The sequence below is a fragment of the Impatiens glandulifera genome, chromosome 6 (assembly GCF_907164915.1).
Source record: "Impatiens glandulifera chromosome 6, dImpGla2.1, whole genome shotgun sequence".
Lineage (NCBI taxonomy): Eukaryota > Viridiplantae > Streptophyta > Magnoliopsida > Ericales > Balsaminaceae > Impatiens > Impatiens glandulifera.
In genome coordinates, this window is record NC_061867.1 from 1,221,344 (window position 1) to 1,244,232 (window position 22,889).

At 32.1% G+C, this 22,889-nt stretch overlaps 3 protein-coding genes across 3 annotated transcripts; 1 reads left to right on the forward strand and 2 right to left on the reverse strand.

The window, feature by feature from the left end:
* Window positions 1-1,853: 1,853 nt before the first annotated feature.
* Window positions 1,854-12,455, reverse strand: LOC124942050. The gene is made up of 16 exons (XM_047482458.1): window positions 12,367-12,455; window positions 11,115-11,269; window positions 10,915-11,011; window positions 10,755-10,837; window positions 10,617-10,680; window positions 10,421-10,538; window positions 10,186-10,340; window positions 10,060-10,113; window positions 8,418-8,419; window positions 4,743-4,807; window positions 2,945-3,079; window positions 2,825-2,862; window positions 2,694-2,744; window positions 2,455-2,622; window positions 2,248-2,360; window positions 1,854-2,169 (listed from the first exon to the last, which is right to left on the reverse strand). The coding sequence occupies exons 2-16, from the start codon at window positions 11,240-11,242 to the stop codon at window positions 2,046-2,048; spliced, it is 1,395 nt and encodes a 464-aa protein (XP_047338414.1). The 5' UTR covers window positions 11,243-11,269; window positions 12,367-12,455; the 3' UTR covers window positions 1,854-2,045.
* A 1,881-nt stretch (window positions 12,456-14,336) lies between these two features.
* On the reverse strand, window positions 14,337-19,793 carry LOC124941383 (titin homolog). The gene is made up of 5 exons (XM_047481694.1): window positions 18,931-19,793; window positions 17,513-18,557; window positions 15,302-16,544; window positions 15,109-15,192; window positions 14,337-14,919 (listed from the first exon to the last, which is right to left on the reverse strand). The coding sequence occupies exons 1-5, from the start codon at window positions 19,490-19,492 to the stop codon at window positions 14,401-14,403; spliced, it is 3,453 nt and encodes a 1,150-aa protein (XP_047337650.1). The 5' UTR covers window positions 19,493-19,793; the 3' UTR covers window positions 14,337-14,400.
* Window positions 19,794-21,783: 1,990 nt separating this feature from the next.
* On the forward strand, window positions 21,784-22,633 carry LOC124941746 (NAD(P)H-quinone oxidoreductase subunit S, chloroplastic). The gene has a single exon (XM_047482098.1). The coding sequence runs from the start codon at window positions 21,822-21,824 to the stop codon at window positions 22,515-22,517; it is 696 nt and encodes a 231-aa protein (XP_047338054.1). The 5' UTR covers window positions 21,784-21,821; the 3' UTR covers window positions 22,518-22,633.
* Window positions 22,634-22,889: the final 256 nt, after the last annotated feature.

Genomic DNA, 22,889 nt, shown 5'->3' on the forward strand with positions numbered 1-22,889 from the left:
TGGAATTTTATGTATATCCTATGTTGAGTACTTTTGTTTCATTAATAGTTAAGAATAATAATAGTTTGGTTAGTAGTACTATTATATATTATAAGATATAGTGAATTATATTAGTGCAAATAGAGTGACCTTTGACCCTCTTCATAAGCTAAATCTCATGAGCCAATTTAGTGATAATCATAAATAAATTATATCAACCATCACCAAAGAAAAAGCTCTTTATTCTTCCCCCAAATAGGCTAAAAAAATATATTTTTATTCCTTGAAAAGAGTTTTCATGGACTAATGTATATCCTTAAATTTCGGGGTTTCTAAGTCAAACATTATTGCGTTGTTATTCGAATTAGATACAAAAATGTGTTGTTGACGAATTAATCATATTAAAAATATTTCAAAAACAAAATTGTGATTATAAGTGGATCTCAAAGGGATCTTATTTTTGTTAGATGTCAAATAATTGGAGTGATATTTTAGATGAAATGTGATTGGTTCCCTCCTCCACCCCATGTGGAGACCAATTAGGGTTAGAGAGAAAAGGGGGGAAATTGAGTGTTGTGTTAAAGGTGAGGGTGTAAATTAAAGTTAAATAAATAGAATAATTAATATTAATATATGGAAAAGAAAAGGCAGCTAATGCAATTGGGTTTAATTAAATAATATTTATATTCTATTGGAGAATATTAAGAAAATGCTTATTTAGGTAATTGGATTCCAACCTAATAAGCCTAAAGAACATCACTCTTTTTTTTTATATTCAAATTCAAACTCAATTAGACTAACTAGTGCAATGGTCAATTTTAGGGTTCTATTGGAAAATTATTTTGTTTATTGCACTATTTGATTAAAATCACATTGCATGTTGGTTTAAACTACCTTCGATACATCACATTTGAAAGGAAAAAAATATGATAATCAATTGTATAATTTTTTTTTTCATCAAAAGAAAGACTAAGTTTAAAAGATTTTGGTTCTTAAAATTATTTTAATAATTGAGATTTTTCTTCATGTGGTGTGTGCTTTTGTTTTAAAGATGTTGCTCCCTTATAGTCTAACTTTTGTTCTATTTATTTTTTGGGAAGTTTTATTCATTTTTTTTTCTTTATTTTGTTTTGGGCTCGAGGATCCAATGTCTTGAACTTGTATTATGAGTTACGTAGGTTAGATTCAAAGTTATCTTATTAATATTTTATAATTTTAATTAAAAAAATTAATTGTCTTCATCAAAATAGTTTAAATCGTATTCAATTATAAACTTGTAAAATTGTGTGTTTATTTTAAAAAAAATATTAATTATATATTATTATTATTTATATCTATAATTACATATTTTTATACATTGATTATTTTCAAAAAATATATATAATTAATTAAAAAATAAAAAGTAAATGACAATATAAGGTAGTTATATTTACAAAAATAAATTATATTAATTCTTGAATAAATAATAAATGTTTATAATTTATAAATATAAATTCAGTTTTTTAAAATAAAATTGTATATAATCATAAAATTAAAATTATTTATAAAGTTATAAAATTTTATTCTCTAAATTTAAAACGTAAATTTTAATCAAACTCGTTAACATACTCTAAAAAATTAACTAAAATTTTTAACCTTAATCTCGATCAAGAGATAAACAAAAAAAAATCTTTAAATACCAACTAAAACAAAATGAGACAATTTTGATCTTACAAATTGGGACAAATAAAAAATAAATTTAGAGGCCATAGGCTTTGATCCCTAACACATCAATTATTAAACTTCTAACTAAACTAATCTATTTCTCTTATTTGAATTGAACAATCATTAAACATAAAACATAAAACATAAATATAAGTTTGATTAATATGAATAATAATAACCTCAACTATTCCATAAAAATGGGAAAACAATAATGTCTGTCTTGAGAAGAAGATTATCTAAATAAGAAAATTCCTCTTTGAATGAATGTCAAATAGATTATTAGTATTTATTATCATCATAATCATCAATGACCAAAACATGATCATTTTATTCATAATCTAACTGTTTTTCATTTTTAAATCTCAGTTGTCTCCATAGATCCACTTCTCGGAGTTGCTAGTGTAGCTAACCAACTCTTCTGGCTTGAACCACAATGCAATCTCGTCCTTAGCAGTCTCGGGACCATCGCTTCCATGGATGATATTTCTACGATGAAAGGAAAATCAGATTCGAACTATAATAAATGAAAATCGACGTAAGAATGTTCATTTGATTCTTAAATACCTTCCGACAACAACAGCTAGATCACCCCTAATGGTTCCAGGTTCTGATTTCTGTGGGTCAGTGGCTCCAATAAGCTTGCGACCATACTTAATCGAACCCTCACCCTCCCAGACCTGTTTGTTAAACGAGACAATTGTTAACACATTTTTCTCTATCGGGTACCTCAAAATTCAATAATATTTCTCATTTAGATCCGGGTTCTCTTACCATTCCAACAACAGGGCCGGAGCTAAGAAAATCACAAAGGCCATTGAAGAAGGGCCTCTCACTTAGATCATGGTAATGCTTTTGTGCAAACTCCTTGGATGGGACAACTATCTTGATTGCTACAAGCTTGAAACCTTTTCGTTCAAAACGAGAAATGATTTCTGAAATCTGGAGATATACACACATTAATGTCAAACTCTAGCATTCTAATAACAAAGAATATGGTTGTTGGTCCTTACCAGCCCTCTCTGCACTCCATCGGGTTTTATAGCAATGAAAGTTCGCTCCAACTGGAAATAAGTAGAAGAAAATCACATTACAAAAAATAAAAACTATAAAATAGTGTAAGGAGTATTAGGTAAATACACACCTCTGCAGCATTTACTTCCTGCTCATTAAGCATGTAAACTGGATCACAAATAAGAAGGGTTTTAGTAAAACTCTTATCTAATACTAATATTTCCATGAATCTCATTGGTTTTCATCTAACCTGCAGCAGGAAGGGCGAATGCTCCAGAAATCCATCCTTTAGATGCATTTTCAGGTCCAGTTCTCCAAAATGAAGCTAAAGATTGAACCTTTCCTCGTGACAAAACCGCTGCAGCAGCAGGAGTCACTTGGGCCTCTGTATAATAAACATCAAATGGCTTGAGTAAACAATACAAAATATGGTTGTGTTTTGATATCCAAACTGATCGTATAAGAAAGCTAAGAATCAAATCATGAAAGAAATTACTAAATAAGGCAGATTCAAGACTAAATGACTACAAGTAAAAGTCAAATTCACAGCAGAAAAGAGCATAAAGATGAAGAAATCTCATCTTCAAAATGCTGAAAAAGCATAAAGAAAAGATACATAATCTGCATTATCAGAGTCTTTCTTATAGTTTGTACAAAATGATACTAATATAACTTTTGTTATCATTTCACCAAAAAATCTTGGAATCTTCATAGATGTTTAATAATCCTCCTTCAATTAATGAAAACTTCAATGAATCAAATCATGAAAAGATTCAAGACTAAATGACTACAAGTAAAAGTCAAATTCACAGCAGAAAACAGCATAAAGATGAAGAAATTTCATCTTGAAATGCCAGAAAAGCAGAAAGAAAAGATACACAATCTGCATTATCAGTCTTTCTTATACCAAAATGATACTAGAATAACGGCTTGTTATCATTTCACCAAAAATTCATGGAAACTTCATAAATGTTTAATAATCCTCCTTCAATTAATGAAATCTTCATAGATAAGAATGCTAAGAATCAAATCATGAAAGAAATTACTAAACAAGGCAGATTAAAGAATAAATGACTACAAGTAAAAATGAAATTCACAGCAGAAAAGAGCAAAAAGATGAAGAAATCTCATCTTCAAAATACTACTGAAAAAAGCAGAAAGAAAAGATACACAATCTGCATTATCAGAGTCTTTCTTATAGTTTGTACAAAATGAATACTATAATAACTGTTTGATATCATTTCACCAAAAAAATCATGTAATCTTCATAGATGTTTAATGATCCTCCTTCAATTAATGAAATCTTCATAGATAAGAAAGCTATGAATCAAATCATGAAAGAAATTACTAAACAAGGCAGATTCAAGACTAAATGACTACAAGTAAAAAACAAATTCACAGCAGAAAATAGCATAAAGATGAAGAAATCACGACTTGAAAATACTGAAAAAGCAGAAAGAAAAAATACACAATCTGCATTATCAGAGTCTTTCTTATAGTTTGCACCAAAATGATACTAGTATAACTGTTTGTTATCATTTCACCAAAAATTCATGGAATCTTCATAGATGTTTGATAATCCTCCTTCAATTAATGAAATCTTCATAGAAATTACTAAATAAGGCAGATTCGAGACTAAATGACTCCAAGTAAAGTCAAATTCACAGCAGAAAAGTGCATAAAGATGAAGAAATCTCAACTTGAAATGCTGGAAAAGCAGAAAGAAAGGATACACAATCTGCATTATCAGAGTCTTTCTTATACCAAAATGATACTAGTATAACTGTTTGTTATCATTTCACTCAAAATTCATGGAATCTTCATATAGATGTTTGATAATCCTCTTTCAATTAATGAAATCTCCATACGCATTAAGCCTTGTACATTATTTTTCAATAAAAGAGATTAAAAGTACAATCAGAGACATGATAAACCTAATATATAAGTTGATTTTTCCGTCTACAGATCCAAATACATCATAAATCTATGGAGAAGACGATAGATCGTCTAATTAACGACCAAAGTTGACAGGAAGAAAGAGATTATACCGGTAAGAACACGAGAACTCTGTTTGGAAGCAGAGACAAACGATCTGACGGCTCTTGAAGCAGATCTGTAGAATTGAGAGTTCATCTTTTCAAATAAAGCAGATTCAAAAGATGACAGTTCTCTTCTCTCTCCTTCCTTCCTTTGATTATAGAGAGAGAATGAGAACCAGGAACTTTGGAGAAGAAGATGACTGAGGACAGTGACGAGTTCTTAACACTAAAAGCGAAGACAGGGACGTTTTCGTAATTATCATCAATTCCATGTCCAAAGAAAGAGCGGCCCATTTCTCGATGAAACCCTAAAACTGGAAACGTATTACCAAATTGGGCTTCCACAATTTTAGATTTAGTAGATTTAAAACGTTAGTATTTATGGTATACGTGACATCTATAAATAAAATATTAATATCATAAATTTAATTATCGAATTTCAAGGTAATTAAAAATTTTAATTGCTGAATTTTATAAAATCAGTAGTTAAATTCTCGCTTCTTTGAAATTCCGTAGTTAAACTAGTGATAATTTATTTATAGATGTCATGTATATAATAAATTAACAATATTTTAAATCGTTAAAAACTGATTGTAGTATGATTTTAAGAATAAAGAGAGATAAATGATAAGATTTAAAAGAAGATGTCTAAATCTGATTTATTCTTTGATAAGAGCCTTCATTTGATAATTAAGAAATTACTAAAAAAAAATTATATTTAAAATATAAATTTGTTAAAAGTAAAGTAAGATTATTTTGATATTTAATTAATGAATTATTATATTTTGTGAATATTTTAAAAAATAATTTAAGAAAGAGAAAAGAAAAATCAACATAAAAAACCAGGTTATTTTATTGATAAAATAATTTTATAAATAATTTAATTAATAAAATAATATTAATTATCCCCATCCCAACCACCAACAAAATAAAAAAGGTAAGTAATTGATTGGTCAAAACCACAATTGAATTAATTTTTTTGGTAGGGTGTGTAGGTCTTTCCCTTAAAAAAAATAATTTAATATTATGTGATAAGAACAATAATAGTTATATATCAAATTTTTTTTTATCAAACTTCTAAAAAAGTAAAAAAATATTTAGTAAAAAAATCTTTATCTAAAAGCTTTTATATAATATGATCTAAATACTTATAATATTATTTTTTGTATCTATTTATCACCCTTTTCATCTACTTTTATTAATAAAAAAATCAACTAATTCATTTTTTTTACTTTTTCCTTTGACTATTTTTTAAAATCACTTTCCAAAAACATAAAAAAAAAAACCTTTTAAATTTTTATTTGAATAGGTTATATGAATGCACATGACAAATTGGAACTAATTTTTAGACATTAATTAATATATATTTTTTAAATAGTTAGATGCCAAGACTCAAACTTTAAAACAAATTAATCTGAATATAGCTATTTTTATTAAATAAAAAAATCATTAAATCATTACAAGAACAAAAACTAAAAGATTATATTGAAAATATCTACTTCCAATTTCGATTCATTCATAATGCCAAACATGAAAGGAAGAACCTCACCCGAACCATCATTCGGGTGAGACCTATCTCCCGAGAAAAAGACATGAACCGACCCCTTAACCAAGATCCAACTACAACCGGGAACTTTCTTTAAACCTTTCGATCCCATTTCTTCCCTCAATTTTTGCCCTAAATCATGCTGCCCATTTGCAGCATATATATTACATAAAGCCACATGAGCAGGCACATTTACAGGATCAAGCTCAAGCACTTTTTTAGCTGTTCTTTCAGCAATATGAGTATTCTTCTTAACAATACCACAAACACCAAGCAATGCACCCCAAATCTCTTCGCTAAACTCAAAACTCGATCTCATCGCAATCATCTCCGCTTCCTTTAAGTTACCAGAACGACCAAGAAGATTAATCATCGAAATATAATGCTCTAAACCTGGTTTAACACGGTATAATTCATTCATTGCACCAAAAAACTCCCACCCTTTTCCAATAAAACCAGCATGGTTACAAGCCGACAGAATTCCCAAAAATGTAACTGAATTCGGAACCACCCCTAGTTCCAGCATAGTTTCAAACAGCTTTATCGATTCAACAGCTAAACCGTAATAAGAAAAACCCATTATCATCGAATTCCACGATATTAAATCTCGAACATTCATGTTCGAGAATACATTACACGAACTCACAATCTCACCGCATTTCGCATACATCGAGATAAGCGAATTGTCAAGACATACGTCGTTTTCGCGATATGTTTTCGAAACTAAACCATGTAGCTGCTTTCCGAAATCGAGATTAGCCAATGCACCAGCTGCTCCAAGAAGAACTGAATAAGTTGAGTTTAGAGATGAAATTCGATGATTACGCATTTCCATAAACAAGATTGTTGCTTCTACAAAATGTGAAGTATTCGTGAGCCCTGAAATCATCGTTGTCCATGCAATAGAATCTTTGTTTGGCATTCTTACGAACATATCATAAGCTTGCGATAGATTTCCTACAGCTAAATACCCACTAATCATTGAAGTCCATGAGACATGATCTTTCACAGGCATTTCATCAAACAAATTCTCAGCATTCTCCATTTCTCCAATTCTAATATAACCATTGATCATATAGTTCCAGCACTGAACATCACAATCCCAAGAATATTCAACAAAAACACGATACGCATCATTCATAATACCAAACTCCGCGTACATATGAATTAAACTCTTAACCAGCCTTCCATCATAATCAGCACTAAACCAACCACTAGTAATCAAATGAGCATGTATTTGTTTCCCCAATGTAGGAACAATCATACCTGCGCAAGCATAACTAAGTGAAATTAAGGTTTCTACATTCGGTATAACATCATCATAGATTCTCATTTTGAGAAAATATCGTAAAGCCTCTTCAAAAAACCCATTCCAAGCAAATCCACCAATCATAGCTGTCCAAGAAACAACATTCCTTTCCGGCATTCTTTCAAATAATTTAATCCCTTCTTCAACATTAGCATCCCTACAATAACCAGCTATCATGCTAGTCCAAGTAACAACATTCTTTTCAAGTGTATTCTCAAACAAAACTCTCGCTTCATCCATCCTAGAATTCTCAGCATATCCTGAAATCATAACATTCCACGAAATCTGATTCCTCGAAGGCATTTCATTAAAAATTCGTCGAGCTTCATCCAAGTACCCGTTTCTAATCAACCCAACAATCAACGAATTCCACGAAACCAAATTTCGTATTGGCATTGAATTAAACAATGCCCATGCCTCATCAACCTGCCCTGCATTCATTAACCCACAAAGCATCGATGTAAAAGACACAACATTTTTCTCTGGCATTACATCAAACAGTTGACGAGCATCATTCAACCTTCCACTTTGAACATAGGCAGAGAGCATTGAATTAAAACTCACAACATTCCTATCAGGCATGATATCCAAGAGTTTTCTAGCTTCTATAATAAACCCATTTTTTGCATAATTTGATAACAATGAAGTCCAGCGCACAACAAGGCTGGAGTAACCCTTTAGAGGCATTTCATCGAGCATGTGGCGGGCTTCTTCAAGATCATTGTTTGATAGCAAAATTAGTAATCTTGAGTCACTGAATCTGAGCTTCTTTAAATTAGGTTTGAACCCACCAACTGAAAAAGAATGGAAGCAGGAATCCATTAACAACCTCTTTGAAAAGAAGACTTTGAATCTGAACCTGGTAATCATCAGAATTAACCATTGGCTTATAACACTGATCACTGAAGTTCAAAACGTAAGGCCTAAAGATTAAAGAAAGTTATCTCCTTTAGTTAGAGAACGAGAACCATAAAGTTTTTCTAATTAGTAACAATTCCAAGTTCAAACTTCTAACCCTAGAAGAAGAATGAAGACGATTACAGACTCTGTAGACCTTGTTTGATCTTGGGTTATATGAATAATTAATATATTATTTTCAAATAATTTTGTTTTGGGGTTAAAAATTAAGTTATTTTTTTTATAAAATATTATAATAAATAAGAATAATATAGTGTTTTATTCATTGTTTAATTCCGCATTACAAGTTTGTATCTTGAACTATTCAGTTACAACATTTTATAAAATGTTTAAAAACCTATAAATTTATCTAAATATCATATATATTTTATTAAATTAGCTGCCCTATTCTAAGGGTTTGACGGGCTTATCCAAGGATCGGCCCTGAATGCAAACAGAAGTCATAAAAAATGGTTATCCATATCTGAATCAATAACTCTTGGATCAACGTTCTCATTGAATCTGACTCAAATGAATACATTTGTCATCTTCTCGCGCTTAACTCCGAACTCAAAGTTCTCATCATTTGCAAAGTTTAATTTAGTTACTGTGAAATTAATCGTCTCGTTAACTGGAATCACTGGATGGATCGCAAAACATCAAAACATTGCAATGTTCTCTATTATATTTTCTTTGACATTTCTAATTTGTCACTTTCCATATTTGTAAAGACATTTGTAATTGATTTATAAAATAATTTATTTTTATTAAAAAAAATCTAATTACTAATTCTAATTTAATATGTTAAATTTAGAAAAATAAATGATGGGAATGAAACCACACCCAAAACATTCAACCCTTCCAATTTGGATGTGTTAATCCATTATATTATGTTATAAAAAAAAGATTATGCTAATTTTTTTAAAAATTCGGTTATTATAAAAAAAAAAAATAGGACAACGAATTAAGTATGTCAGCCGCAAACACACTAAATCATTTAATTAGGCGCAGAAACTTACAGCCTAACGGATCGAACCCAGGACCTTAGGTGAGTATCCACCTTTTATTGCCGCTAGACTAGAAGAAAGGATAAATTATGTTATTATAAAGCAGTACTAGCGAGTGACAAATAAGCGATAAAACGTCAGCTGATTCTATATTATAATGAGTATAGACTTACTGTCAGTAAATGGTTGGTCTCAGATGCGAAGGAGTCGGATCCACCGAAATGTTCGTTCTTATTTGATTTTAGAAAAAAAACGATTGATGCAATTCAATTTGGGCAAAGGTCTTATTTAAGATTCAATTACCGATTCCATTAAGAACTTCTTATCTAAAAAGGGTAAGTGGAAAGTTATGCTAGCAACCCAAAAAGAATTCAAAATATTATTAGGAATCATCCAAGTTATTCATATACTATTGAAAATGAAAAAATATTGATTAGGATGAAAGAAGTGTCACAGAGATTAATTTTTTTCTACATTTTCCAATCTAACACATATTCACAACTTACATATAGTCAAACATCATGAATTATTACTATTATTATTATCTATTGAATGATTTGAAGCCACTTCATTACTTTCTAACTTGCATACTTGTTTCAAAGTGTCCAACCACATTTCCACCTGAAAATTACAATATATTCTTCAAAGTTACATCCATTTTCAGATCAAAATAATCAAACCATCAAAGTGTACCTGGATTTTGGAAACGCTAGCACACTCATATCGTAGCCCATGACGAGTTACAATATAAAAGCAATATCGAGTTTCCTCATCTTCTCTTGTAAAACTCGGAAGAGGACCAATTTCAGTCACATCCGCAAGTAGGGTAGAATCCTGAGGACTCATATCTGAAATGTAGTATAGATAATAGAGATTATCATTCAGATTAATCACATCAAATTTATTTATTGTAATTTTTTCAAGTTACCTATGGACTTCAAATAGAAGAATATGCATGGACCATGAAGAACAAGGAAACGGGGAAGCCAATCATCAACATCTAAATCATCAAGGGGAGGAGGTTCTCCAGGTAAAGCCGCCCATCTCTGTCAAAAGAATGATAAAATTGATTTAATACGTGAAGTATCAGAAAAATACATCGACAAGGAGATAGTTTATAGTACACTGCGGATGAACAGATAGCCTGAAAGACCAGCAGATCGTAAAATTTCATCCAGATGCTGCAATCTGCATATATATAACGATTTTATGTTGAGACAGAAGAATACTGAAGTAATTCTATTGACTAGATGTTAACTTACTGAGCTTTCAAAAGAGCTTCTCGTTCTTCTAAATCAGTAACCTCGGATTTAAGACATTCAATTTCCGAAGCAGTTAATACAACCTGCAATCCAGTTTCCAGATTAAGATGCATTTCATATATGTAAACACTAAATATAGATTGTTGATAGATTTAATAACCTTTTCCTGGCTTCCAGATCCCCATGGTAAGCTGAAGAAATTCAGCATGGATGCAGCAGATCTTAATTTTCTTCTAGCCCAATAACTACTGTTCGACCTACTCTAATACAAAAACAAAATATCATAACCGATCAACTAGGTCAATTGACATACAAATTTCTTATTCACTTTTGTTGTTATTGCCCGTGAAAGAAATTTACCTAGTAGAATTGCTAGAGCTGGGGCACGACGCTTTGGAAGATGACCTTTGAACAGTATTATCCACACTAGATGATGAAACTTGAAAGTGATCTGAAATGAATTTTATTCCTCGAGGACCATCACCCATCAAGATTGAAGACAAGTTATGCAAATCCTGGACAGTAAGAAGATTAAGGTTAAACACGAATACAAAGAATCTGAATAGGAACATCATCAGTGATATAAGGATTCACCATTCATATTGTTTCTTCACATATATAATGTCAAGAAAGCTTGTTCTTACTACTTACTATTTAAACCACTGATATATATATATGGTAGTAGTTTAATATCTGAAATTTCCAAGAAAAACCCTTTTGACAGTAACAATTTGACTGATTGGAACAAAAAGAACTCAGATCAAATAGAGAAGAAAACTCAGATAGACTAATAAACTAATCAGAAGATAATCCCAACCAACAAAGCTTGTTCTTACTACTTACTATTTAAACCACTTAATCATTTTTTCTAGTCTAGCGGCAATAAAAGGTGAATATTAACTCTAAGTTCCTGAATTCGAGTTTGTCAGGCGGTAAGTTCTGCGCATGGTTAAGTGTATTTGAGTGAATATTAACTCTAAGTTCCTGAATTCGAGTCTGTCAGGCGGTAAGTTATGCGCATGGTTAAGTGTATTTGGGGGCTACATACTCAATCCGTTGTCCCATTTTTATTTATTTAGACTACTGATATATATAAATGGTTAAGGTGTTTACGGGCTATATATTTAACCCCTGTTGGTAACCCTCCTCTAGTTCAACAAGAGGTGGATATCCCAGCCTCCTTGAGAGTACATGGATTGGAGACTATCAGCTTAACCCTTTTGCCACATTTTTATATATATGGTAGTAGTTTAATATCTGAAATTTACAACAAAAACCCATTTGACAGTATCAAATAGAGAAGACAAACAAGCTAATCTGAAGATAATCCCAACAAACAAAGTGATGATTTCGAGGATTCAGACATAGAAGAAAACCCATATGTTAATTGTTCATGAAATTCCCAAAACAGTAAAGGGTGCAGGTCAAAATGATATACAGCATGTTCAATCAAGTAGCAGGAAGAAGATAGAAACTATATAGAGAGAAGAATTGAATAGAATTTGATCGAAATAGCAAAATTAGCCCCTGAAAACTTGTAGAACATGGTGAATTTGAACAGTGGATCACTACTGCATATGATCAAATTGAAAGAACAAGTGAAGATGGAGACCTGTAAATGGGACTTGAAGTTGTGCCGGAGGGAGACGAAAGAGAAGGATAAAGTTGCTTGCTTTGCCAAAGTGATTTGACCCTCCTTCCTTCCTTCCTCTTCCTATGGCCAAATCATTATTTGTGTTTATTTATTTTTTTATTTATTTGTCGCGTGTTTCTTGCAATTTCCTCCGGCGCATTTGGAATGGGTTTCTTTTTTTTTCTTTTTTAGAATTTAAAATTTAATCAGTTTTCTATATTATTAACTATATTATTAACGAGGAATTATAGAGTAAGGGAATTTAGTAAGGGAATTTGGTGAGGGAATGACGTGTCATCATCTTCATTGGTTGGAAATGTAAAAGTGAGAGGAAAGAGAGTAAAGAGAGAAATTATTTGATTTTTTCAGCGAATAAAATTATGCCACGTCATTCCCTCACCAAATTCCCTCACCAAATTCTCTCACCTAATCATTTCTCATTATTAACTGATATTATAATTATTTAACACTAATGTAAAATAATAATAATAATAATAAAGTATATTATGACCTAAATAGTGTATTATTTGGTGATTGGACTTGAACTCTTTTAAAACATGGACAATTGTTACTCCATGTTTCTTTAAGGAAATTGTGCATGAGTTCCAATTGTTACTAACATCTCATCTTTTTATTGAAACTTGATTTAGTGTAAGATTCACAAAATTTACCTTTAATAGTTAGAGTTTGATGAATTTTCACAGGGACACTTGGATTATATCGAGTATGCGGGGAACTCACTTACTATTTTCAGTGCCGATCCCGAGAATTAGACTGTCCATGTAAAAAAACATGAATTATTGTTTGACTAACCTAATTTTAATTTTTAAAATTGATAAAAACATTTTTCTAAATAAGATTTGAACAAAACTAAATAAAATATTTTGTTTTTCATCCTCCACTTGTATTAATCATTTTTTTTTAAATAAATAGTAAATTTAACTATTTTTTAAATAGACCGATATCACTGTGGACTGCCCTAGCCCGGTATCCGATTTCAAGCTGCGAAGGTGATTGGTCTAAAGTGATTAATCATTTGCATAAAGTCACCCTACATCTACCTCGTTATGTACAAATTTAACATTTCCTTAATATTAATAAATACAATTAAATACATAATATTACAAATATATTTAATTATTATTTTTTATTTAATAAAAAAATTAAATTATTTTTTTATAATAATATATTATAATTTATATAATATTAAAACTTTTGTTTATATAATTTTATCAAATACTCTTTAGTCTTTAATCCTTCTTTTCCGTAAAAGTATAATGCATTCTCACACTCTTAATAGCAGGGTCTCCTAAAAAACATTTATGTATATAATAATAATTTAAAAATATATTTTTCCTTTGCTCATCAAACTAATCAACTAAACCAAATTATTTCACTATTAACTAAAAAAAATTAAAAATATAAAGTTGTTAGAGATCAAATTAACTTGTTTTATTTCCACTTTGTTGTCTGTTTCCAATTTTTCTTTACTAAGTTTGTTCATTGTATTAAAATACTCCATTGTAAGTTATATAAAATAAAATAAATAATATTTGGATATCCCTTTACTATTTTTCATATTAAATAATAAAATATAATTAGTTATCATTAAAATTATTAAAAAAAAAGTCATAAACTCTACTTGTTTTTAAGTATATCTTTTATTTTGACAAACCAAACTGTTTGACTTACTGAGTTACCAACAGCAATCATATAGGTCAGATTCAATTCAAGTATGGCTCTTCCTAGAACATGGTCAACCGAAACTAAATCGGATCTAATCCGATACGTTTCAATTCAAGCCCAATAGAAGAGAAGTACATACATACCTGACTCGCCGGGTTAAGGCTGGAAAGCAGAGGTGTGAACCAGAATCACAACTCTTTAACTCCTGTCTATCATTGCAAGCAGATAAACAACAGTTTGATTATTAGAAGAAATACTAATAATTGAAAGGGGAAAAACGAAAGGGTCCATTTTGGAATTAAAACAAGGGAGAAGAATAAAATTGTCTCAATGTGTACTTTCAGATGATTGATGTATCCGACCATGACTTAAATTTACTGACTCGGACCCTACACCATCTGAATCCGATGGAGGAACCGCAACAGCAACAACAACAACATCAACATCAGACAAAATTAATGACTCGCCCTCCAACCCGGGAGAAGTAGGAGTTTTCCCTCCTTCCAGATTATTCATCACATCATCATCATTGTTCAGACTCGAACCCTCATCAATCTTCATATCTGCAATACCTTCTTTTTCATCTGCAGCATCCAGCAACATGTCCTTGTGTTGATTAGAGGGAGATGACGATGGTGATTCCACTTTTACTTTCTCGATGTTGTCCTGCAATTGAATGGTCTCTTCTACTTCTTCTGCCTCTGCTAGCTTAGGCTTGTCATCTTCCGAAACAATCTCATCAGCATCATTCACATTCACATTCATCTTCTCCTTATTATTATTATTAGGTTGCAGCACCTTATACATCCCCCCTTCACTATGATTCTCATATACAGACATCGCTTTCTGCATATAATATATTCAACACAATCTGTCAGAAACTTGTCAAAATTTCCAGAAAACAAGGGCAAGCCATTTTTTGTGATTCTCATATACTTCTTGGAATGAATTTTCAGATTTAACGACAACTATGCAACACCAAATTTACTTGGGAAGCCCAAGCAAGTAACTAAAAGCTAATAACATAACATATACCTTCAATATAGCTTCATTTGTGGCCGGTATTGGTAAACTCTTTGAAGTTTGTTCGTAACTTTTGCTTCTGTTTTGCTTAGAACCCTGTCACATGCGGAAGGAGAACGAGTTTCATAAGAACATGTGGAGGAGGAAGGAGGAGAAAAGAAGACTACTACTTACTACAGTTTGACTATACGAAAACCGAATTTACCTCCAGATAAAGGATTACTGAAACATCTTTATCAGAATTAGGTTTCTCATCCAAGTCCTCCTCCATAAACTTCATGTAACCATAGTACAAGTCAGGAACAGCAAGATCCACTGAAACATCCATCTTCGAAAGGTAAGAAATCGTACGAGAAAGAGAAACATCCTTTTTCTTCAATATCTCTGTTTGTTTCTGAATCTCCTTGGAACTAATTTTAGTCGCTAGAGTATCCTCATTCTCAACCACAATAGGTTGAGTAACATCAACAACATCCACCGCCTTAACATTTTGCAAGTTTTGATCATTCTCTGTTTGCATTGCTGAAACTTCATCTGATGGCCCTTGGATATTATTATTCTCTACAGTTGCCTTCCACGAATCTTGACGTGTAGCATCCCATGCATGAACACCCACACCACCCGCAATAGCTCTGCTTTGATCCCAACCTAGCCTTCCATACATATGAGATTCATCTCTAAAAACAGCATTATTTAAGTCATCCATAGGATTACGCCAGCCAAGAGGACGGCCATAACCAGAATGATTTAATTCCATTGGAGGCCTGATACCAAATATTGGAGGTCCAGGAAACTGCTGCATCATTGGATGAAACCCAACAGGAGTTGGTGGGCCATGTTGGAAAGGCATAAAACCATTTGCTACAGGAGAAGGCCAGTTTTGGATACCCTTCCAAGCATTATTATTTCCCTGGGGGGGTCTAGCCATATTATTAGAATCACCACCAACCCTCCTATGACGATTGTAATACTTACCTCTACTGTCTTCCTCCATTGACCCATTAACAGTATGGTTGTCAGATCCGTTCCTGAAGAGTGGCGGAGGAAGAAGAGAGGTATGATTATTGCTCCTAGTGAAAGACGAAGAGACAGACAAGGTATCATCATTTCCAGGAAACGTCTCCATTGTTGGATCTCGACTTCCTCTGCCTTCCTTACTAGGATAATCTTTTGAATCATCAATGTCCAGACTCCTCCTTGCATCTGATCTATTGAAGTGTCGGCGTTCAGTACTAGCTGATGATGGTGATTTGTCCGCAAGCTGCAAAGGTGAATCTAGCTTTTGACGCCTTTCAACAGACAATTCCTGATAATGAAGATCATCCTTGTTTATTGATCTTTCATTTGACCTTGAAATAGGCGCATTCTCAACTGCACCACCGAATTCTTTTTTAGATGATGACCTGTTCCAAGTTCTCTCCTCGTACACATCCTCTTGTATTGAAGTCCTAGAAAACAAGAAATCACATGAAACATTAAACCTGATTTATTGGCAAACTGTGAATCCATTTCACTGAAAAAACAGGGTTTTACAAGAACAACATAGAATGTTAAAAATGCAATGGGATAAGCCATGTTTAGATTTAGATTATATAAAAGAGGGGGAAATAAAGATCTTAGGCAGTCATATTTCAGTTCTTTGGTTCTTCCTTCTACAGCAAAATAACACAATTCATTCAGGATCTAACTACAAAATCAGTATCTAGAAAACTCCGCTTTGGCTACATGAGAATATAGCTAGTTCCGCATACGAAAAGAATTCTGGAGTTTGATTTCAAAGTTTTTTTAAGCCACATCCAGCTCCCATCAAACAAAAACCCAATATGTCAATGTTCTAAAGCAAATTCTTACAAGTCCAATAAGATGTGAAATAAGCTATCAGAGAAACCAGGCCAGCAAACCTTCCTATTTATTGAGGATTGATTGGCCTGCATGTGACTTTCATTAGAGAACTATGAATCATTTGTGATGAACAGTACACAACATTACTAATAAGCATTCCAGAAAAAGCAATATGTTAGCAGTGATTTGTAGGTGAATGCCCTGAATAATTTGTGTTTATATGACTTCCAGATAACTCGGGGAAAGGAGTTTCTCACCATCTCATATAACATAATTATTTCAGATTCCATTTTCTATTGTCGGACAGGAAACCATTCTTATGATGATTATGAAATTGAATATGCCAGTATTAAACAACAGATGTGTCTTGAATGACAATCCATTGAAAAAATGTAGTTGTTATACCCAGATCCCAATCTACTTACTCATACCAACAACCAAAGGTAAAGGTCGCAAACTTATAAGGTGCCCTACTATCACTACCAGCAGAACAATGAACAATACAAGTATGAAGTACCTAAAGCTATAACATAGACTACATATGTCAAATCTCAGAACTTGTAAATCAACATACCTGCTCTGGATTTTGGCAGATGCACCAGAATTAGGGGGATACCTCCTTCTACTCCGACTGGGAGAACTTTCCCCATCAGCGTTACGCGAGCTAGATTTTCCTTGGTCACTCACTGCATCTATTCTAGCACCACCATATTTCTTATCTGCCTCAGAAGTTTGATCCTTAGTATTATTGGATCTACTATCACTGTAATCCTTATCAGTTCCTCTCCTCCTTTCCTTGTCATCCTTATCCCGTCTACTGTGATCGTAGACATCCTGATTTGTTGATTTCTTATGACATTCAGATGCATTACTGTCGTTTCTCAGTCGTTTTACATCAGATTTATCATTAGTACCCTCATCCCGATACTTAATGTCCCGGAGTCGTTTAACTCTGTCATTATCATCTCTTGGTTTCCCGTCTCTGTGTTTGATGTCTTTGTCAACATCTTCCCTATGCCTTTCTTCCCTGTGTCTACCATCCTCATGATACTTATCATCCCTACGCCTGTCATCATGGTATTTATCATCCTTGTCTTTACTCTCACCATTACTGTTTTCATGGTGTTTGTCATCTCTGTATCTATTATCTACATTGTCATCTTCAAGATACTTAGCTTCTCTTCTTTTCCTACCCTTGTCACCATCTTCACGGTGATTATTGTCTTCATAGTGACTATCTCGGTGACCACTATCACGATACTTATCTTCCTTGTGTCTACTTTCTCTATCAACATCTTCACGGTACTTGCTATCACGATGCTTACCATCTTTGTTTCTCTTGTCTCTCTCGTGGTCTTCGTGATACTTATCTTCCTTATAACGACTTTCTTTTTCACCATCTTCAGATTGTTTGTCAACATAGCTTCCATCTTTGTGCTTCTCATCTTTATGTCTTCCGTTCTTGGCATGGTCACTCTTAGAAGAAATTCTTCTACTTTCACTATCCTTGACATGGTCATCTTGATGCTTTTCTCTAGAACTATCAGACCTCCTCCTTATCCTCTTCTCAAGTTCTTTCTCCAACTCCGGATTCCTGAAGTCATCTTGTATTACCAAATCTGCAACAAAAATAAATTCATGTTAACAACTTCTTCAACACAAAGCCATAATCTATGAATGACAGAGTAAACAATAAATCCTACAGTATACCTATTGACTGAAATTCAGCAACTAAACCAAAAAGCAACAAAACTAAAGATCCTAAAGTCTTAACTCAACCCAGATAAATCAATGAGAAAACAAGCATAGAACCATGATAAATAACAATCCATGCACTCATGTCATGTAGCAAACAAGAAATCCTACTCTTCTTACTGGCCAAATCCACTGTTTATCCTTGGCATGTTTGAGTTAATGTACATAAGTTTCTAGTTCAACATGCCCATTATTCTATTAAACAAAGAATCTGCAAACAAAGAATAGTGATCCTACCAGCATTTTCTTTACCACGTTTAACTTGCTTCTCCCCATTAAGATCAATGGATAGAGATCCCTGCTTGGTCAAAACTTCTAAATCACGTATACTATCCACCTTCTTCTCCGACCCTTTGTCTCTATCCTTAGACTCCTTCACATCCTTAGTTTGCTGAGCCTCTTTTCGCCCTTGATCCTTTTCAGATTTCCGTTTCGACTCAACTTTACTACCAGTCTTACTTTCTTCCTTTTCAACCATCTCCTCTTTCTTCTCATTACCACTTTCATGTTTTCTTGTACTCTTACTCCTCAAATCAGACGAAACTTTTGACCTAGAGTTTTTATCAACATCAACCCCACCACTATTCCATCTATCCGTAGCAGAACCAGACTCAGTTTTCTCTCTCTTCCTCTTCAAAACACCAGACTCAATCATTGAATCTCCAGACACTTTCCGCTTCTCGACAACTGAAAACTCATCCTTTCCATTCATATACTTCATTCTAACATCCTCTTCAGATTCAGACAACTCTTTATGCTTACTCTGCTTATGAGATTTGTGTCGTGAACTTCGCGGCATAACTCCGAAACCCTAGTTCTGTCAAATTGAATCAAGATTCGGATTCAATTCGTAAAATCAATACCTCTTCTGTCACCAAAACGTAAATTGCAAGAATCAATACGTATCCGATCAGATCGAAGAATCAAAACGAACAAGAACAGAACAGAACAACGATGAATGAGAATCTTTTGAGAAAGATTTGAATGGATAATGAAGAAATGGATGATTCGCCGATGGAGAATGTAGAGAGAGAAGTTAGAGAGAGAAAGATAGGTCGGACGGGAAGACGGAGGCGACGGTGCCGTTGATGATGAAAAATTGGTATTTGCTAAAAATTGGGGTTTTCTTTTCGACGGCGGATGGTTGATATTTTAATCAGGATAAAGACCCTTCAATTTTCAAATAAATTCGATTTTTGACTATTATTTTTTATTTGTGATTTTTATTTTTTTAAGAAAATTAATTATTTAAAAACTCCAAATTGTTGGTTTTCTATTGGCAACGAGAGTTAATGTTTCCATATAATTTTATAAATTTCAAAAAAAAAATATAGGTTTTGGGTAATTGAGATTTCGGACATCTTCTTTTAAACCTTACGAAGATAGGGTTCTTTATTTTTAAAATTATATAAAAAATAAGATTTTATCTTTAACGACGTAGTTAACTCATTATTTATGTGTCATTTATAAATGACAAGTAGATAATGAGTTAACAGTGTTTGAAATTCTTAAGAAAAAATCTCGATTCATAAGAAATCTCAAATTACGAGATTTGAGATGTCAATTGGTCCTGATAGGGAACCTAGTTTGATAATTAGATCTTTCATCAATTGGGGGTTGTTTAGAACTCCGGAACTAGAGTTGAGTTTTGCTGATTTTTTGTTTTAATTTACTTAAAATATTAATTTTTTAAATATCGTACTAGGGTGTTAATTTTGATGAAATAATGTTCTGAAAATATACTTTAATTATGTATATATTAACAAAATTAATAATATTTATTCGATTAATTCAACTCCATTTACTCTATTAAGTGTTTTCAAACATGACCATTGATTTATTTTATTATTTAGTAAATATAATATCAATAAAAATAATAAAAAACTGTCTTGATTTATTATTAAAGTATTTTATTCACCAGTACTTTACAAAATACATGTTGAAAACTTTAATAAAAGATACCCATGACATTTATTGATGCGTGTAAAGTGGGTTTCATTATATTAAGATAAAATATTACAGTAATATTTAACTTGTTTGATTTACTAAGATTTTATAAATATATATTGTTTAATGCAAAATGAAAGAAATTTAAAAGGATTGTTTCAATATTTGACTGAAATAGATGTATTTTACTGGGACAAGTCACCAAACAAGGTCATTTTAAATATCAAAATAAATATGTAAAAAAATCATTACAAAATTTATATAAAAAAAAGTCAATTTTCAAAAGAATATTTTATTATTTTGGAATATCCATTTGCTTATTCAAATAACACTGAGAAGGACTTGTTTGATTTTAATTTTATGTACAATCTTTGGGTTATTTGAAAAAAATATTGATTAATTATTGTATAAGTATCTATTTTATATAAATAAAATAAGTAATTATATATATATATAAAAAAGAATAATTTAAACACAACAATAAAGAATAACACGAAAAAAAATAAAAAATACAATCACATTATCCAATAAGTTATTAAGGTGGTAGATTATCGAGAATTGAAACACAACGACAAAACATAAAAAAACAAATACAATCAAATTACCCAATCGAGCTTGTATATTCACATAAAAACGATTAACCTTTTTTTATATTAAAAAGAACTAATATATACTCCATCGTCATTACACTTAACTTCAACTCAAAGCGTTTCCAGATTGAATTAAATCCGTGACATTTTAGTCCTTTAAACTAACTGTTACCACTGAACTACCTTATAGTGGGTTAAAAAACGATTAACTCATCAACCATTTTCATCGATTTTTCGTAACGAATATAAGAAAACATCTCAATAATAACCTTATAAATAATCAAATATATATTATTATTATACCAAATATTATCCATTCAAACTTTTCCCTTCTCATCAATACCCTGGACTTCACCAAAAGAATATATTATAATTTTTATATGACTAATTATTTGAAATTAATGTAGAAGAAAATGAAGTGATATAAAGAAAATTGGGTGTCAAAATATAATTGGTGAAGTTGAAAATGAAGAAAGATAGGGAATCCCTACATGTGGCCATAATTCCAAGGACAAAAAGACCTTCCTATCCCTTCCCCTTCTTCTACCTCGGAAACTGGTTATTGTCAACACCAAAACTAAAACACCATTAATGGCTTCTTCTTCTCCTTTTCTTCTTCAAGGCTCTCTCCTTCAAAGATCATCCTTTATAGGCAAAACCCTACTCACCAACAATCATCAAACCCATGTTGTCTTTCCCAAAATACCCTCAAACATAATCCAAAAACCCAATGCAAAATTCAACCTTTTTGAAATCATGGGTGGGAGAGGTCTCTGTAATGGTGAAGAAGGCATCCAGAAAGAGCTCAAAAGACCAATAGAACAAATTCCAACCAAAGATCAAGATAAATCAGAAAAATCAACCGATGTTAATATCCCAGAAGATGGATTTGATAAGGAGATGTTAGGTTTAACAGGTGGATTCCCAGGTGGTGAAAAAGGACTTAAGAAATTCATAGAGGAAAACCCACCTCCCAAGAAATCATCACCACCTGTTCAAGAACTTGGGATCAATCTAAGTCAAGTGAAGAAACCAAAACCACCGGAGCTGCCATTGTTGATGCCTGGAATGATTGCTTTGGTGAAGAATTCTAACAGTCCATATTACATGTATTGTGGGATTGTGCAGAGGATAACTGATGGGAAAGCTGGTGTGCTTTTGGAAGGAGGGGTTTGGGATAGGTTGATCACGTTTAGGCTTGATGAACTTGAACGAAGGGAAAAGGGTCCACCTGGAGTCAATCCTAGGTCGGTTATTCTTGAAGGTTTGGTAGAAAAGGATTCGTGATCTCTTTGTTTTTTGTTTGGTGCATGTATATATGTCTGTCTCTGTCTGCGATTTGTAATTGAGACCTTTTGATTTCTGAAATGAATTCTAATGGCGAAACTGCAATGAAACAAGAACATGATGAGCAAGATTATTACACATAATTAATCACTTCATAGCTAACTATATATGTTAAAAACTTGTATGTTCAATCATAAACCAGTTATTATTCAATCTCAACATGAGTTAGATACTAAATCAAAGATTCTCCTACTTTGTAGATAGGGTAAGCATATATTGGCTTGACCCAAACCCTAAGTCAAACCTAGAATATGAATATGGGTAAGATAATTTAGTTTGGGTTTAGTTTATTTAGGGTTAGGTTGTTGTTAC

Bases quoted from the DNA above. Each gene is read 5' to 3' on its own strand.
- LOC124942050 (XM_047482458.1), bottom strand. From the start codon at position 11,242: ATGGGTGATGGTCCTCGAGGAATAAAATTCATTTCAGATCACTTTCAA. The intron at 11,012-11,114 runs GTAAATTTCTTT...GTATTAGAGTAG, and splicing joins AGCTCTAGCAATTCTACTAG to GTCGAACAGTAGTTATTGGG. The intron at 2,863-2,944 runs GTTAGATGAAAA...TTTGTGATCCAG, and splicing joins ATTCGCCCTTCCTGCTGCAG to TTTACATGCTTAATGAGCAG.
- LOC124941383 (XM_047481694.1), bottom strand. From the start codon at position 19,492: ATGCCGCGAAGTTCACGACACAAATCTCATAAGCAGAGTAAGCATAAA. The intron at 18,558-18,930 runs GTAGGATCACTA...TTTTTGTTGCAG, and splicing joins ACGTGGTAAAGAAAATGCTG to ATTTGGTAATACAAGATGAC. The intron at 15,193-15,301 runs GTAAATTCGGTT...CGCATGTGACAG, and splicing joins CAGTAATCCTTTATCTGGAG to GGTTCTAAGCAAAACAGAAG.
- LOC124941746 (XM_047482098.1), top strand. From the start codon at position 21,822: ATGGCTTCTTCTTCTCCTTTTCTTCTTCAAGGCTCTCTCCTTCAAAGA.